At 48.6% G+C, this 14,783-nt stretch overlaps 1 protein-coding gene across 15 annotated transcripts in view; it reads left to right on the top strand.

Annotated features, from left to right (window-relative positions):
* The window catches only part of ZNF667 (zinc finger protein 667), a 42,261-nt gene that overhangs the window by 3,428 nt on the left and 24,050 nt on the right, over nucleotides 1–14,783 (top strand). For 12 of the 15 annotated variants that reach the window (XR_015146581.1, XR_015146579.1, XR_015146580.1 and 9 more), the window contains exons 2-5: nucleotides 5,224–5,387; nucleotides 9,498–9,588; nucleotides 11,067–11,193; nucleotides 12,842–12,934. Coding sequence is in view for 10 of the 15 variants with exons in the window: in XM_086354777.1 (XP_086210903.1) it covers nucleotides 9,556–9,588; nucleotides 11,067–11,193; nucleotides 12,842–12,934 (253 nt within the window). In the remaining 5 variants the exon portion in view is untranslated. Of the gene's footprint in view, nucleotides 1–3,164; nucleotides 3,332–4,141; nucleotides 4,541–5,223; nucleotides 5,388–9,497; nucleotides 9,589–11,066; nucleotides 11,194–12,841; nucleotides 12,935–14,783 lie in introns of those variants that run through there. The other 3 variants (XM_086354782.1, XM_086354780.1, XM_086354781.1) reach the window with 3 other exon arrangements.

Raw genomic sequence — 14,783 nt, forward strand, 5'->3', positions numbered from 1 at the left:
CACGGGCTCAGTAGTTGTGGCACACGTGGGCTTAGTTGCCTTGAGGCATGTGGGATCTTCCCGGACCAGGGATTGAACCCATGTCTTGTGCATTGGCAGGCACATTCTTAACCACCGGACCACCAGAGAAGTCCGTCCTTGAAATTCTTTGATCAGGGAATATAAGAGTTTGAGCTTATCAAAGACTTTCTTCTCTCCAGTGCTCAGGTCTGGGCTTCAACAGGGAGATCTCTGGGGCTCCAAGACGGGGGCAGTAGTTCTAACCTGTGGCTTTGCATAGACTAGAAATCTTAGAAGATACGAATAAGACATGCTTGGACTCAGGTCCCAGAGATTGACTTGATTATTCCGGCATCGGGCCCCACCATCAGTTTTTAATTAAAAAAACTCCCAAGAGATGACTGTGTACAAACAGGGTTGAGAGCTATGGCTGTGAGAAGTTTATGGGCTCTTCTGGGGCTTCTCAGCATAAGAGAAATTAATTGATGGTGGGGAGGGAAGAGGAGATACCAGTGACCGGTGCTTCCAGTATCTTGTCAAAGGCAGTCCTGACCGGTGCACTTGGCTGCAGTAGGGACATTCCTAGCCCCATCCCATTTTAAGTGAGGAAGTCAAATCTATTCCCACGCCCCGCAGAGAAAATGGCGGGGCTGACATTCAGCTGCAAAGCCTGTGTTTTCTGTTCAGCTGTGTTTGCGTCTTTGGAAAAAGTACCTTCCTGTATCCCTGGTATCTGGGGCTTTCAGGTTCAGGGTGAGAGTGAGCTTAAAATACTAGACAGGTGGTACAGCAGGAACAGGCTGGCTAAACAGAGGCAGTGAGACTGTGCCTTTCAGGTGTGTCAGGACCCGTCCCCAACTCGACACCCAGCAGAGCCCCCCGGATCACGGGGGTGCTGTGCCCAGAAGGGAGGCATGCCACTGTCCAGTAACTTAAAAAAAAAATTTATTTCTTATTTTTGGCCGTGCTCAGTTTTCGTTGCTTTGCTCAGGCTGTCTCTAGCTGTGGTGAGCAGCCGGCTTCTCATTGCCGTGGCTGCTCTTGTTGCGAAGCAAGGCTCTAAGCATGCGGGCTTTGGTAGTTGCAGCATGTGGGCCCAGTGGTTGTGGCTCAAGGGCTCATTAATTGTGGTGCACAGGCTTAGTTGCTTCATGTCATGTGGAATCCTCCTGTACCAGGGATCGAACCTGTGTCCCCTGCACTGGTGGGCAGATTCTTATCCCCTGCGCCATCAGGGAAGTCCCACTGTCCAGTAACTTGTGTGTGTGTGTGTGTTTCAGCAAAACTTTACAAAAATAGTGGCCAGATTTGGCCCACACACTGTATTTTATGGACCTCTGCCTTAGACTATGATTTTTCCACGAGGTCTTGGACACAATGCTCTGTTGATTCCCCAGGCCATGGCTGGGCCTTGGGGAACCTACGTGGGGTAGGGAGGACTTCAGAATTCTCTTTCTTAGGCCCGCTGGAGGCCGAAGCACTGGGCCAGGGAGGGGGCTGATGTGGGAGAGAACCAGGGCGGGCAGGAACCACAGGCTACCATGAGCTCATCTTAGGTAATGCTGGTTCCCAGGTTTACTCAGGAGCCACCAGCTCCCAGTCCGCGGGACATCAGAGTCACCCAGGGCACTTGTTTAAAAACTTGGGGCCCCGGACCTCAGACCTTCCAGGAGGTTCGGTGAATCTGTGCTGGGGGTTCATCGAGTCTGTTCTCTCGGGTGGCCAGGATGGCCTGGCTTCCACATGTGGTTCCACCTCTCAGCAGAAGTGGGGCTGGTGAGGGACAGAGGGGAGCGTGATGACAGTTTAATAGGCCAGTGCTGTCCTTCTGCAGGTGGGGCAACAGTCTGTAGAGAGACCCGACTTGCCCAAGGGCACTTGGAGCTGATGTCACTTTTCATCTCGGGTTTCTGGCAAGTACTGGTGGGGGGAGGGTTGCAGGTCGCTGAGCAGGAGTCAGATAGATGGTCCAGGGAATGCTTTTTGAGAGAAGTTCTTCTCTGCCTCCTGTGCGTCCAGCCCTGGAAAGACGGTGGCTGGGCTGAGGGCTGAGACTGAAGTCCTCTGCATGAGGAGGTGGGAGGGGGCTGGTGCAGCCCACACGCCCAGGGCTGGGGCCCATGTCCCCTCATGGGCCCCGGCCCCACTGTGCTGCCCGAGTTCCTGAGGGGAGAAAGCTGGAAGCTGGAGGATGCAGCCGTGCCTTCTCAGGAGCCCAGGGAGGGGTGGCCTGGGAGAGCAGGCCTGGGAGCTGTGGAAGGCCACCAGGTCCACGTTTGTCCACATGCCGGACGTCGTTTCGTGTTTCAGGCATAGGCCTTGAGGACCTGTTGTGCGGGGCCTGACACAGCTGGGGGCTGGCTGTGATGAGGGCACTCTTGAGTCCTGAGGACAGATGCCAGCTTCGGGGTCCAGAGGGACAGAATCCGCCCTCCCCACCATTGTCACCAGGCTGGAGGGGAGCTTGTGGTCAGAGCCCCAGCTGGGAAAGGAGAGAGTTCCAGAATGTGCCAAGAGCCTGACCACAGGCCCCAGACACGAGGTCCTGGAGACGCCCGGCTCCAAGCACCTTTTGAGAGCCGAGGAGGGGCCGGATCCGGAGGGCAGTCTGTGCGTGCGGACCTGGGCACTGTCCGTCCTGCCATGGGGGCCGCGTGCCCGCCGGGAGGTGTCCAGGCCACAGGTGCAGCCGCTTTGTTTCTGCCACTGTGCCTTATGCAGAGTGCTCAGGGCAGCCTCGGCGGCCTCTTAGATGTCCTCCTCGTTCTCCCGAAACGGCAGAACGTTCCAGGTAGAGGGCACGCTGGCCCTGCGTGCAGGTGCCGGACTCCAGGGAGCCCGGGAGTGCAGGGCCTGCTGAAGCTTGTGCAGCCACTCCGAGTCCTTCCCCAGCTCCAGTGAGCAGCATGGGGACCCCACGCAGAGACGTGTGACCTCAGGGAAGCCCTCCGTGAGAACGTTGCCATAGCTGGTGGGGTTCGTGACATCCTGGCAGGTGGGCACAAGGCGGGTGTTCTGGTGGGACAGGGGCCGCAGCCGTCGTAGTCTTCGTGCCCAGCAGTGTCATGGGGATTCCTGGCCGCCTCCCTGCTGCCCGTAGTCATGCTGGCCATGTCCTTGCTGAATGGACGGGGCGTAGTGCTCAGGGAAGGAGCCCTGGCCGTGCACCACCAGCAGCGACGTCTCGCCATGGCCCCTGTCGCCCACTGCCACGACCTTTGGCTCCTTCCTGCCTGGGCCGGGGGTGGCAGTCAGGGCTGAGGCTCCGGCCCCACGGTATCCAGAGCCAGGAGCCAGCAACACTGGCAGCAGTGTGGGGTAGAGCTTAACAGTAAGTTTTGAAGCTTGTACTCATCCAGGTTCTAGCCATCCTCATCTTAGGAGCAAGGCTTTAGTGTTGTGCTAAATTAAATTGCACAGTCCTTTCCCACCCTGTGGTCTGGGACTCAGAATACAGGCCCAGTTTAGACCTCTCCCCTGATGTATAGTGGGATCCAGCACTTTATTTTGTGTTATTGTTTTCAAGAGGTGATTGTCTATGCACTTGGCAAATTGTAGATAGGGAAAAGGGAATTTTGAAACCTAGTGACCCAATTCCATTCTTCAGGGACAGTCACTGCTACCAACTTCTTTATTCCATTTCCAGAACTTGTCTGTGCCTTTTCACTCAAGTATTCATATCCTGTTTTTTTTTTCTCCTAAGCATTTTCCTCTACACCTATTCTCCATCATTATACCATGTCTTGGAAATCATTTCACACACGACAGGCACAGCAGATCTCTTGGCCTCCTTAGAGCTGACATCGTGGGCCTGATTGTTCGTTCTGTGCTCCGGGCACTGTCCTGAAACTTATAGGATGTTTAGCAGCGTCTCTTGTCTCTGCCCATTAGATGCCTAGAGCACCTCACCCCTCAAGCTGGGACAACTACAAATGTCCCAGACATTGCATCTCCTGGGAGCAAAATTACCCACAGTAAAGACCCACTGGTGTAGTGCTGCCTTATTCCTTGTCAGGCTGCTTGGTGCCCCATATGTGCATGTAGCGTTCACTCCTTTTCTTACTGATAGGCAGTTGTTTCCAGGCTCTTGACAGGTAGTTAATCATAATGGGGAGAACCTTAGTATTCTATTACAGGTTAATCACTAAAGGGCCATTGCTTGTAAGCTTAAGTTACACACAGTGGCCCATCTCCGGGAACTCTGTCTCCCAGGTAATGAGCATGGAGGTAAAATACCTTTGTTTAGGTCTCTGGAATCATCCTGACCAGGGCCACCTGTGAATGACTGCAGGCAGGAAGAAATTAACGCATCCCTTTCAGAGGCTGACTGGAACCAGGAAATGTTTGCCTCTACTCCCTCCCCTTTTCGCATAAAAGAAGCCTGAATTCTAACTCAGGCAAGGTGGTTCTTTGGGACATGAGTGCGCCACCTTCTCATCTCCTGGCTTTCCAGATAAAGTCACTGTTCGTTGTTCCAGCAGCTCGTCTCTTGGTTCTTTGGTCTGTCATATGCTGAGCACTGGAGCTCGGACTTAGTAAGGTAATGATAATGTAAACACTAACACTTGTTTAGCATTGTTGCTCCCCTGAATTCATTGAGTGTTTTCATTCATTTAATTTTCACAGCAGCCCTGTGGAGTTGTCCTGGTTATTTTCCTCGTTTGGCTGTTGAGGAAGCTAAGGCCCAGAGAGGACAGGGAGGGCATTTGAGTCACTCAGGAAGTGGGTGGCGAAGTTGGAAGCTAAACCCAGACCACCTGGCTCCAGATGCATGCCCTCCACCGAAGCACTGCCCTGGCTCCTCCTGCAAACCCTGTCATTTTACACACATGCAGGAATGTCCAAAGACGTATCAGAAATACCTGGGTCAAACAGTATGTGCACCCTCAGTCTTAGGCGGTATTGCCAAGTCGCTGGTCTCTCTAAGCAGCCCTGTGTGAGAATTCTTGCCGCAGCCCTCTTGGTGGGTGTCAGGCGTCCTTGGTGATGCTTGGTGTATACCAAATTAAAAAGGAAAAGGAAGGCGAGAGATAGCTGTGTGCCTGTAGTTGAGGGTAACTCAGGTCAACTTCTGCCAGCTTAGGGCGAGGGAGATTTGTGTTTACCCCATTGTACAGATGAGCAGACTGAGGCTCTATGTAGCTCTCCCACAGCCAGTAATCGGCAGAGGCAAACTTCGAATCCAGAATTATCTAACGACAAACTGCTGTTCTTTTCTCCCAGCTGTGCCGAGTTCCTTGGAGGAAATTACTTCGTGGACAAGAATCACACACCTTCAATTCACGGTGTGTGACGAGCACAAGCAGCTATGAGAAGCCACAGGATGGACGCCATGCCACTTCCTGGAGCAGTCCACTTGACTTGAGGAACCAGAAAGGAAGAATCTGGTAAGTGACTTTTAAATACAGTTTTTATATTAACAGATTTATCATGATGTGGAATGCAAAAGTCATATGGTTGTTGCAGGAAAAAAAAACAAACAGAAGACTTCAGGAGTTTTATGTGTTGGGCAGCTGCTTTGGGGTGTTCTCAGGCTGCTGAGTTAGACATTAGCCCTCCTTTGCTGTGCAGGGATGTTAGTCAGAAGCGCTTAGAGGCCGCGTGGCAGTGGAGTGCTGGAGCTGGCCCACCCCGGCTCACGCAAGCCCATGGGGCACACGTCTCCCCAGCCTCAGGTTCAGTGGCATCAGTTCGATATCTTATAGCACACTCTGATGGCAGTCTCTACACCATGGAAATCGGCAGACATTGCAGGCTACAGCAGCGTGTACGTGACCTTCCTGCAGCAACCATAAGTTCGTTCTCTGTGAGTCTCTTTCTGTTTTGTAAGTAACTTCTTTTGTGTCATTTCTTTTTAGATTCCACGTGTAAGGGATGTCAAACGGTATTCCTCCTTCTCTGTCTGACTTCACTGAGTAGAACACTCTCTAGGTCCGTCCGTGTTGCTGCGGATGGCATTGTCTCGTTTTTCTAATGGCCGAGTGTACTCTACTGTATGTGTGTCCACATCTTTGTCCGTTGCTCTGTCGGTGCACATGTAGGTTGCCTCCATGTCTTGGCTGTTGTGAGCCCTGCTGCAGTGAACGTTGGGTGCATGCCTTCTTTCAGGTCATGTTCTTCTCCAGATCCATGCCCAGGCCTGGGGTTGCAGGGCCACATGGTAGCTGTACTTTTATTTTTTTGAGGAACCTCCATACCGTTCTCCGTAGCGGCTGCACCAGTTTACATTCCCACCCATAACGTAGGAGGGTTCTCTTCTCTCCACCCTCTCTTTAGCATTTATTGTTTGTGGATTTTTGATGATGGCCATTCTGAGTGGTGTGAAGTGATACCTCACTGTAGTTATGATTTGCATTTCTCTAATAATTAGCTCTGTTGAACATCTTTCATGTGCCAATTGGCCATCTGTGTGTCGTCTTTGGAGAAATGTCTGCTTAGGTCTTCTGCCCACTTTTTGAGTGAGTTGTTTGTTTTGATGCTGTTAAGTATTATAGTTCCGTTCAGTTCACTCCCTCAGTCGTGTCTTGACTCTTTGCAACCCCATGAATCGCAGCACGCCAGGCCTCCTTGTCCATCACCAACTCCCGGAGTCCACCCAAAGCCATATCCATTGAGTCGGTGATGCCATCCAACCATCTCATCCTCTGTCATCCCCTTCTCCTCCTGCCCTCAATCTTTCCCAGCATCAGGGTCTTTTCCAGTGAGTCAGCTCTTCGTGTCAGGTGGCCAAAGGATTGGAGTTTCAGCTTCAACATCAGTCCTTCCAATGAACACTCAGGACTGATCTCCTTTAGGATGGACTGGTTGGATCTCCTTGCAGTCCAAGGGACTCTCAGACTTGTCCAACACCACAGTTCAAAAGCATCAATTCTTCGGCGCTCAGCTTTCTTTATAGTCCAACTCTCACATCCATACATGACCACTGGGAAAACCATAGCTTTCACTAGACAGACCTTTGTTGACAAAGTAATGTCTCTGCTTTTTATTATGGTGTCTAGGTTGGTCATAACTTTGCTTCCAAGGAGCAAGTGTCTTTTAATTTCATGGCTGCAGTCACCATCTGCAGTGATTTTTGAGACCCCAAAATAAAGTCTGTCACTGTTTCCACTGTTTCCCCATCTATTTGACATGAAGTGATGGGACCAGATGCCATGATCTTAGTTTTCTGAATGTTAAGTATCATAGCTGTTTGTAAATTTTGGAGACTAATCCCTTACCAGTCACATTGATACAGATATTTTCTCCCAATCTGTGGGCTGTCTTTTTGTTTTTTGTTTCCTTTGCTGTGCAAAAGCTTTTGAGTTTGAGTAGGTCCCATTCCTGGAGAAGGCAATGGCAACCCACTGCAGTATTCTTGCCTGGAAAATCCCATGGACAGAGGAGCCTGGTAGGCTGCAGTCCATGGGGTTGCTAAGAGTTGGACACAACTGAGTAACTTCACTTTGACTTTTCACTTTCATGCGTTGGAGAAGGAAATGGCAGCCACTCCAGTGTTCTTGCCTGGAGAATCTCAGGGACGGGGGAGCCTGGTGGGCTGCCGTCTATGGGGTCGCACAGAGTCGGACACGACTGAAACGACTTAGCAGCAGCAGGTCCCATTGCATTTGTTTTTGTTTGTCTTTATTTCCTTTTTTTTGTGAGATGAATTGAGAAGATATTGCTGTGGTTATGTGAGTGTGTTCTGCCTATGTTTTCCTATAGGAGGTTTATAGTATTCAGTCTCACGTTTAGGTCTTTTTTGAGCTTATTTTTGTGTATGGAGTTAAAGAATGATCTAGTTTCATTTTTTTTTTTTTACATATGACTGTCTAGTTTTCCAAGCACCATTTGTTGAAGAGACTGTCTTTCCAACATTGTGTAGTCTTATTAATAATACATTTTAAAACTCAATACAGTACATCTGACATATTACCTTTTCAACTTATAATCAATATAAACAATTACCCATGGGATTTTTTACATTCTATTTTTTTTCATACTAGGTCTTTAAAATCATGTATTTTATGGTTATGTATTTTATGGTTAGAGTGCACCTCAATCCAGACACTTAATTTTTATTGGAGATATTTGATCTATATTTAAATTTTGTAAAATTTATTATTGGAGGGTGGTCCCTGTTGGCCTAGTGGTTAGGATTCTGGGCTTTCACTGCTGTGGCCTGGGTTCCATTCCTGGTTGGGGGGCTGAGATACTCCACTAGCCACATGGCATGGCCCAAAGAAAGAAACCCAAACTGTTCCAGACATACTTAAAAGCTTTACAGTAACTGAACTAAGGATCAGGTTTTAATCTTAGATTAGTGATAAATTTTAATTTGATGATTCTAGTAGTTATCATTTTTATAGTTTTAATAATAAATGAATTGAAATAAAATGAAACAGTTTCTTATTTCCAGAACTCAGTGTCCGCTGGTATACATGTTGGACGAGACAGGTATAGAGTGACGGGGTGATAGAGGGCCTCCCTTGGAGGTGATTCTTGACATCTCAGCTCTTACTCTCTCACCCTGGTGCACACCATTGAGGTTTCTCTTCCAGATTTCTGCGCACCTGTCTAATGAGCCCCTTCTGCAGCTCTTGCTTCCTCCTTCATACCCCACCAACACACGTTCATAGTATTGGCCACATAGCCACCAAGAAAAATTTTTGTTAAATGTTAAGTCAGTCACATCATTCCTTTACTCAACTACCATCCCTCCTCACACCTTATCACACTTAGATCAGTTCCATACTGCTTGTCACCCCCTTCATGACCCGGCCCCTCCTGACCCCAGTCACCTCAGGCTCACCATTTCCCCGCTCTCTCATGCTGCTTCCACTTACCATCCTCTGCCCTCCATACGCCTAGTGTGTGCCCGCCGCAGGCCCACCATCTCCCCGCTCTCTCACGGTGCTTCTGCTCACCTGCATTCTCTCTGCCCTCCACATGCCCAGCGTGTGCCTGCTGCAGGGCTCTTGCACCGGCTGTACCTCTACCCAGAATGTCTTTCTCCCCGTGCCTAGGTGACTCATGCGTGTGCTGCAGTCACACCTCAGCTCCGGGTGGCCTCTTCTGAGAGGCCTCCCCCGCCGCCTGCCCCTCCTTCCCTGCTCAGGTCCAGTTTCCTTCACAGCAGGGATCGCGGCTCACGCTGGACTCTGTGTGGGCCTGTCCTCCCTGCTGAAACGTAAGGGACCGAGAGCAGGTGCGTCTCTGCTCTGACTCTGCTCCCCTGCCAGGCCCTGGGACAGCTCCTGGCACGTGGCGGGCACGCCACAGCTACTTGTCAGCTGAAGAGCGGGCGTCTGCCCCTTTCACTGTCTCCTGACCTGGCGCCTCCTGTGATCTCAGGAATAGACGGTGTTGGCTGCAGCTTCTCCCTGGTGCTGAGAAAGGGCAGCAATGTTTCAGACAATGCTCTGACTTACCCGGTGTGTGTGTGTGACCGAGGTGTGGGCCTGGAGGCTGTGGGCCCTCCCGATGGCGCAGGCAGTCTCACGGCTTCTCTTCTCCCCCAGGTTCACCTTCTCAGTGCGCTTCCCTCCTCCAGCTGTGAGCCCTAAGACAGAGGAGAGGATGCCTGCTGCTCGGGGGAAGTCCAAGTCCAAGGTAAGTACTGCTCTTCCTTCGGGAAAGTTCTTCTGCCTTGTAGGAAACCATTTCTTTCCTTCCGGCCCCATGAAGACATGGTCCCTGGTTTCCTTCCATCACCTCAGAGGGTGGGAGCGTGAGTAGGGGCCCCCTCTCCTTTTTTCTCAGTGTGTGCATGACCTTTCACCTATGCATTCAGCATCTCCAGGGGCTCTGCCTGTCTTCCCTCCCCAGAGAGAAGGCCAGAGACACCGTGATTTCTCAAGGTGGACATGAGTGCCCAGGTGGGACCTGCTGGGGCAGAGGGCTAGATGTTGTCCTCCAGAGTTAATCTCTAATGTTGCCGTTGTTTCTACTTATACAGCCCGTATTTACGAGGAGGAAACTTCTCTAACTTTGCGAGACTTCTGACCCTGTTGGTATTCAGGTAGAGTTAGTTGGACCAGGCCAGTGAGGCAGCCGCCTATGATAGGCATGTTTCAAGATTTTAGCAGTCAAGCAATTTTCTACAGTAAGCCTCCTGAATGCAGTTTCTCATAATGGACACTTTTGCCCTTTAAGTTGTGTGTATTCGTTCCCCATTGCTGCAAACTTGGCCATTCAAGACAGCATACATTTATTTTCACAAGTTTGTGGGTTGGGGTTCAGACCCAGCTTGGGTTAGCTGGGTCCTCTGTTTTGGGTCTCACAAGAGTGAAATCAAGCTGTCCGCCAGCTGTGGTCCCATCTGATGCTCAGGGTCCTCTTCTGAACTCAGTGGTTACTGGCAGAATTTCATTCCTTCTCCTCTGCTTCCCGAGTGGCTCCCTTTGTCCCATCATCAAACCAGTATCAACAGGTCCAGTGCCACTCATGCTGCAGATCTCCCCGACTTCCCTTTCCGCTTTCCTCTTCTGCCAGCTGGAGAAAATCCTTTGCTCCTGGGGGCTCCTGTGATGACACTGAGCCGACCTAGATAATCCAGGCTACTTCCTTCTATTTCAAGGTCAACTGATTTAACCTTGATAACATCTGCAAAAATTTTGCCACGTATAATGCACTCACATCTGGTTAGGGACATGAATCAGAAGCAGGACTGCCCAGACTGAACCCCAGCTTCTCCATTTACAAGCTGTTAGACCTCCAGTAAGTTACCTCACCTCTCTCGGCCTCAGTTCCCGTATCTGTACCATTGCTGTGGTCCTCTGGGCAGTGTCCCGGTCACTGCCTAACATGGGCTAGTGCATGCAGGGTACCTAGAAGAATGCCTTGTCTTTGTCAGTGCCGTGTAAATCCAAGTTGATGTGCAGGTTGATGGAACAAAACCTTTAACACCAGCTGTATCATATTGCATTGTGTTTTATCTATTACAACTGCCCCTTTTGATCTCAGAGCCTCAGTGTTTCCTTAATAGAACCCTGGCATCACGTGTCTTCCATGCTTGGAAGTCCACTGTTTTCTCCAGCCGTGTGGCAGCACAAGCCCGCAGTGAAAGGACATCTGCTTTTCCATTTCAGGCACCAGTGACATTTGGGGATTTGGCCATCTACTTCTCCCAGGAGGAGTGGGAATGGCTGAGCCCCATTCAGAAGGATCTGTATGAAGATGTCATGTTGGAAAACTACCAGAACCTGGTTTCTCTCGGTAAGGCTCTCCTGCTCCCATGATCCACAACTGGACTGTTGAGGGAGATGAATCGATTAGTCAGGGAAATAGAAGCCACTCCAGTTTGGCTATTTTTTTTTTTAACAGCTTTATTGAGGTATAATTCACCCATGTGAAGTATACAGTTCAGTTGGTTTTTTAAGTGTATTTACAGACTTGGGCACCCGTCACCATAGTCAATTTTAGAACATCTTCAGTTCAGTCACTTAGTCGTGTCCAACTCTTTGCGACTCCATGAACCACAACACGCCAGGCCTCCCTGTCCATCACCAATTCCCGGAGTTCACCCAAACCTATGTCCATTGAGTCGGTGGTGCCATGCAACCATCTCATCCTCTGTCGTCCCCTTCTCCTCCTGCTCTCAATCTTTCCCAGCATCAGGGTCTTTTCGAATGAGTCAGCTCTTTGCATCAGGTGGCCAAAGTGTTGGAGTTTCAGCTTCAACATCAATCCTACCAATGAATACCCAGGACTGATCTCCATTAGGATGGACTGGTTGGATCTCCTTGCAGTCCAAGACTCTCAAGAGTCTTCTCCAACATCTTCATTACCCCCCAAAGAAAGCCTGTAACTATCATCAATCACTTTTTTATTTACCTGTGCCAACTAACGCCCCCAGATTAGGCAAACACTAAACCATTATCTACTTTCTGTCTATGAATTTCCCTATTCTTGGTGTTCCATAAAAATGAAATTAAATATGTTGTCCTTTGTGTCTGACTTCTTTCATTTAAGGTAATATTTTTGAGGTTCATCTGCATTGTAGCATGTATCAGTACCTCATTTCCTCTTCATGGCCAAATAATATTCCACCTTTTCTTTTTCCATTCCCCAGTTGATAGGCATCTGGGTTGTTTCCACTGTATGGCTGTTATGAATCTGCTGCTGTGAATGTTCATGGGCAAATTTTTGTGTGGGTGCATATTTTCATCTCTCTTGGGTGTATGTCTAGGAGTGGTAGGTACTGGTCATATATCAATAGTAACTATATATATAACCTTTTGAGGACTTGTTTTTGAGAGAAATAATTTAAAGAATTGACTTTTAGCAGGTACTATTAAAAGGTGAATATTGGACGCTGAGGTAACAGATGGTAACTGCAGGACACACCATCCTAGGGCTGGGAGGACAGAGGGAAGAGTTTGGAGTTTTAAGGACTTTGGGAATAGGACTCAGATTTCAAAAGGAGAGGGGAGCACTGCCTGTTTTGTTTATCCTGCTGAGAGGGCAACATGAGGCTCGTTCTGGGAGTCACAGCTGAAAAAAGCAAAGCAGAAATGGAAACCGCCAGTACTGCTATTGGCGGATGCTGACAGGGAGCAGCTGGCATGGGAGTGTGGGTTACAGCAGACCAGAGGATGCGGGCTCGCGTGTGGGAAGACTGTCACCAAATGACCAGCCTCGGGAGTTCTGCTCCAGCTCCTCCCCAGAGTAGTTGGTTTTGTAGAGTTAGAGGTGAATAGCTATACTGTCTATGACTGACCTTTCATCCTTTTCTCCACCTACCCTTCACATCCTCTGTGCTCCTTTTGCATGAATAAACCCCATTTCTCTTGAGACAAAGCCTGATTCTAATAGCTGTGGTGCCCACATCATGCTCAGTTCCAGTGTTTTTCCTGTGTTGCAGGACTTTCCTTTCGGAGACCAAACGTGATCACCTTATTGGAGAAAGGGAAAGCGCCCTGGATGGTGGACCCAGTGAAAAGACGCCGGGGCTTGGGTGAGTGCCTTCCATCATAAAAGGGCAACATCTTTAAGATAATAGTTGAGAGCCACTTTCTCCACCTCAAAGACCCCAAGGTTGTGCAGAAAACTCAAGTCTCTTCAGTATGTGTCCCCAGAGGGAGAATAATTAATATTCAACAAGCCTCTCACTAGGTATCTGATATTCTTTAAAAAAATAAATTATTTATTTGGTTGCTGCTGCTGCTGCTGCTGCTGCTAAGTCGCTTCAGTCGTGTCCAACTCTGTGTGACCCCATAGACGGCAGCCCAGCAGGCTCCCCTGTCCCTGGGATTCTCCAGGCAAGAACACTGGAGTGGGTTGCCATTTCCTTCTCCAATGCATGAAAGTGAAAAGTCAAAGTGAAGTCGCTCAGTCGTGTCCGACTATTAGCGACCCCATGGACTGCAGCCTACCAGGCTCCTCTGTCCATGGGATTTTCCAGGCAAGAGCACTGGAGTGGGGTGCCATTGCCTTCTCCTATTTATTTGGCTGTGTCTGGTCTTAGTTGTATCATGCTGGATTGCCAAACAGACTCCCTAGTTACGACACCCGGGCTCCAGAGCTCACAGGCTTAGTTGCCCCGTGGCATGTGGAATCTTAGTTCCCTGACTGTGGGTTGAACCTGCGTATCCTGCATAACAAAGTGAACTCATAACCACTGGACCACCAGGGAAGTCCTTGATACTCAGGTTCCTCCCAGCAGCTCTATAAGGTCGATCCTCTTCTTATTCCGGTTTTATAGATGAAGAAACTGAGGGCCAAAGAAGTTCAGTGACTTGCCCAAGTTCACCTAGCTGGGAGGTAGCACCAGAGTTGGGATTTGAACCCCAGCTTCTGGTCTCAGAAGCTCAGGTTTTAATAGCCTCATCCCCATCCTGCTTTGGTTTTCATATTTCCCTTCAGAGAAAGTGTGTGTATTCTGACTTCTCTAGTGATTGTATTTATAATGACCTGACTTGCATCATTGTCTTCATTCCTTAAAAAAAAATTAAAAATCTTTCCCATAAGCGTTTATTTTGACTGCTTTTCAAGAACTCATTTCCTTCTCTAGTATTAATAGATTCTTCTTTGATTGGTTAAATTATGGGTTTTTAAATTTTGTTTTGTTTTTAGTTCATTTTTACAGCTATGAGTTTAATTTTTTAATTGTAAAAAGCACATAACATTAAATTTACCATCTTAACCATTTAAATTTAGTTTTTATTTATTTATTTTTTGACTGTGCTGCTTGGCTTGTGGGATCTTAGTTTTCTGAGCAGGAATTGAACCTGTGCCCTTGGGAGTGAGAGCATAGAGTCCTAACCACTGGATTGCCAGGGAATTCCCATCTTAACCGTTTTTAAATGTACAATTAAGTATATTTGCATTGTTGAACAAGAGGTATCCAGAACTTTTTAAGTATTGCAATACTGAAACTCCATACCCACTAAATACTAATTCTTTCCACCTCACCACTCAGCCCTTGGTATGATTTTGACTACTATGGATACTTCATATGAATGGAATCATGCAGTATTTGACCTTCTGTTACTAGCTTTTTTCCACTTAGCATAATGTCATCAAGGTTCATCCGTGTTGTAGTACATGACAGGATTTTCTTTTTTAAGGTTACATCATATTCCACTGTGTGTATATACCACGTTTTCTTTCTTTATTCATCTGTTCGTGGACATATGGGTTGCTTCCACATCCTAGCTACTGTGATTCGTGCTGCAGTGAATACGGGTGTACAGAGAAATCTCTTCACGATCCTGATTTCAATTCCTTTGGATATATACCCAGTGTTAGTATTGTTGAATCATATGGTAGTTCTGTTTTTAAGTTTCTAAGGAACCACCATACCA

This window comes from Bos grunniens, chromosome 18 (assembly GCF_055505025.1).
Source record: "Bos grunniens cultivar Pamir isolate PY7600 chromosome 18, Bosgru_T2T1.0, whole genome shotgun sequence".
Lineage (NCBI taxonomy): Eukaryota > Metazoa > Chordata > Mammalia > Artiodactyla > Bovidae > Bos > Bos grunniens.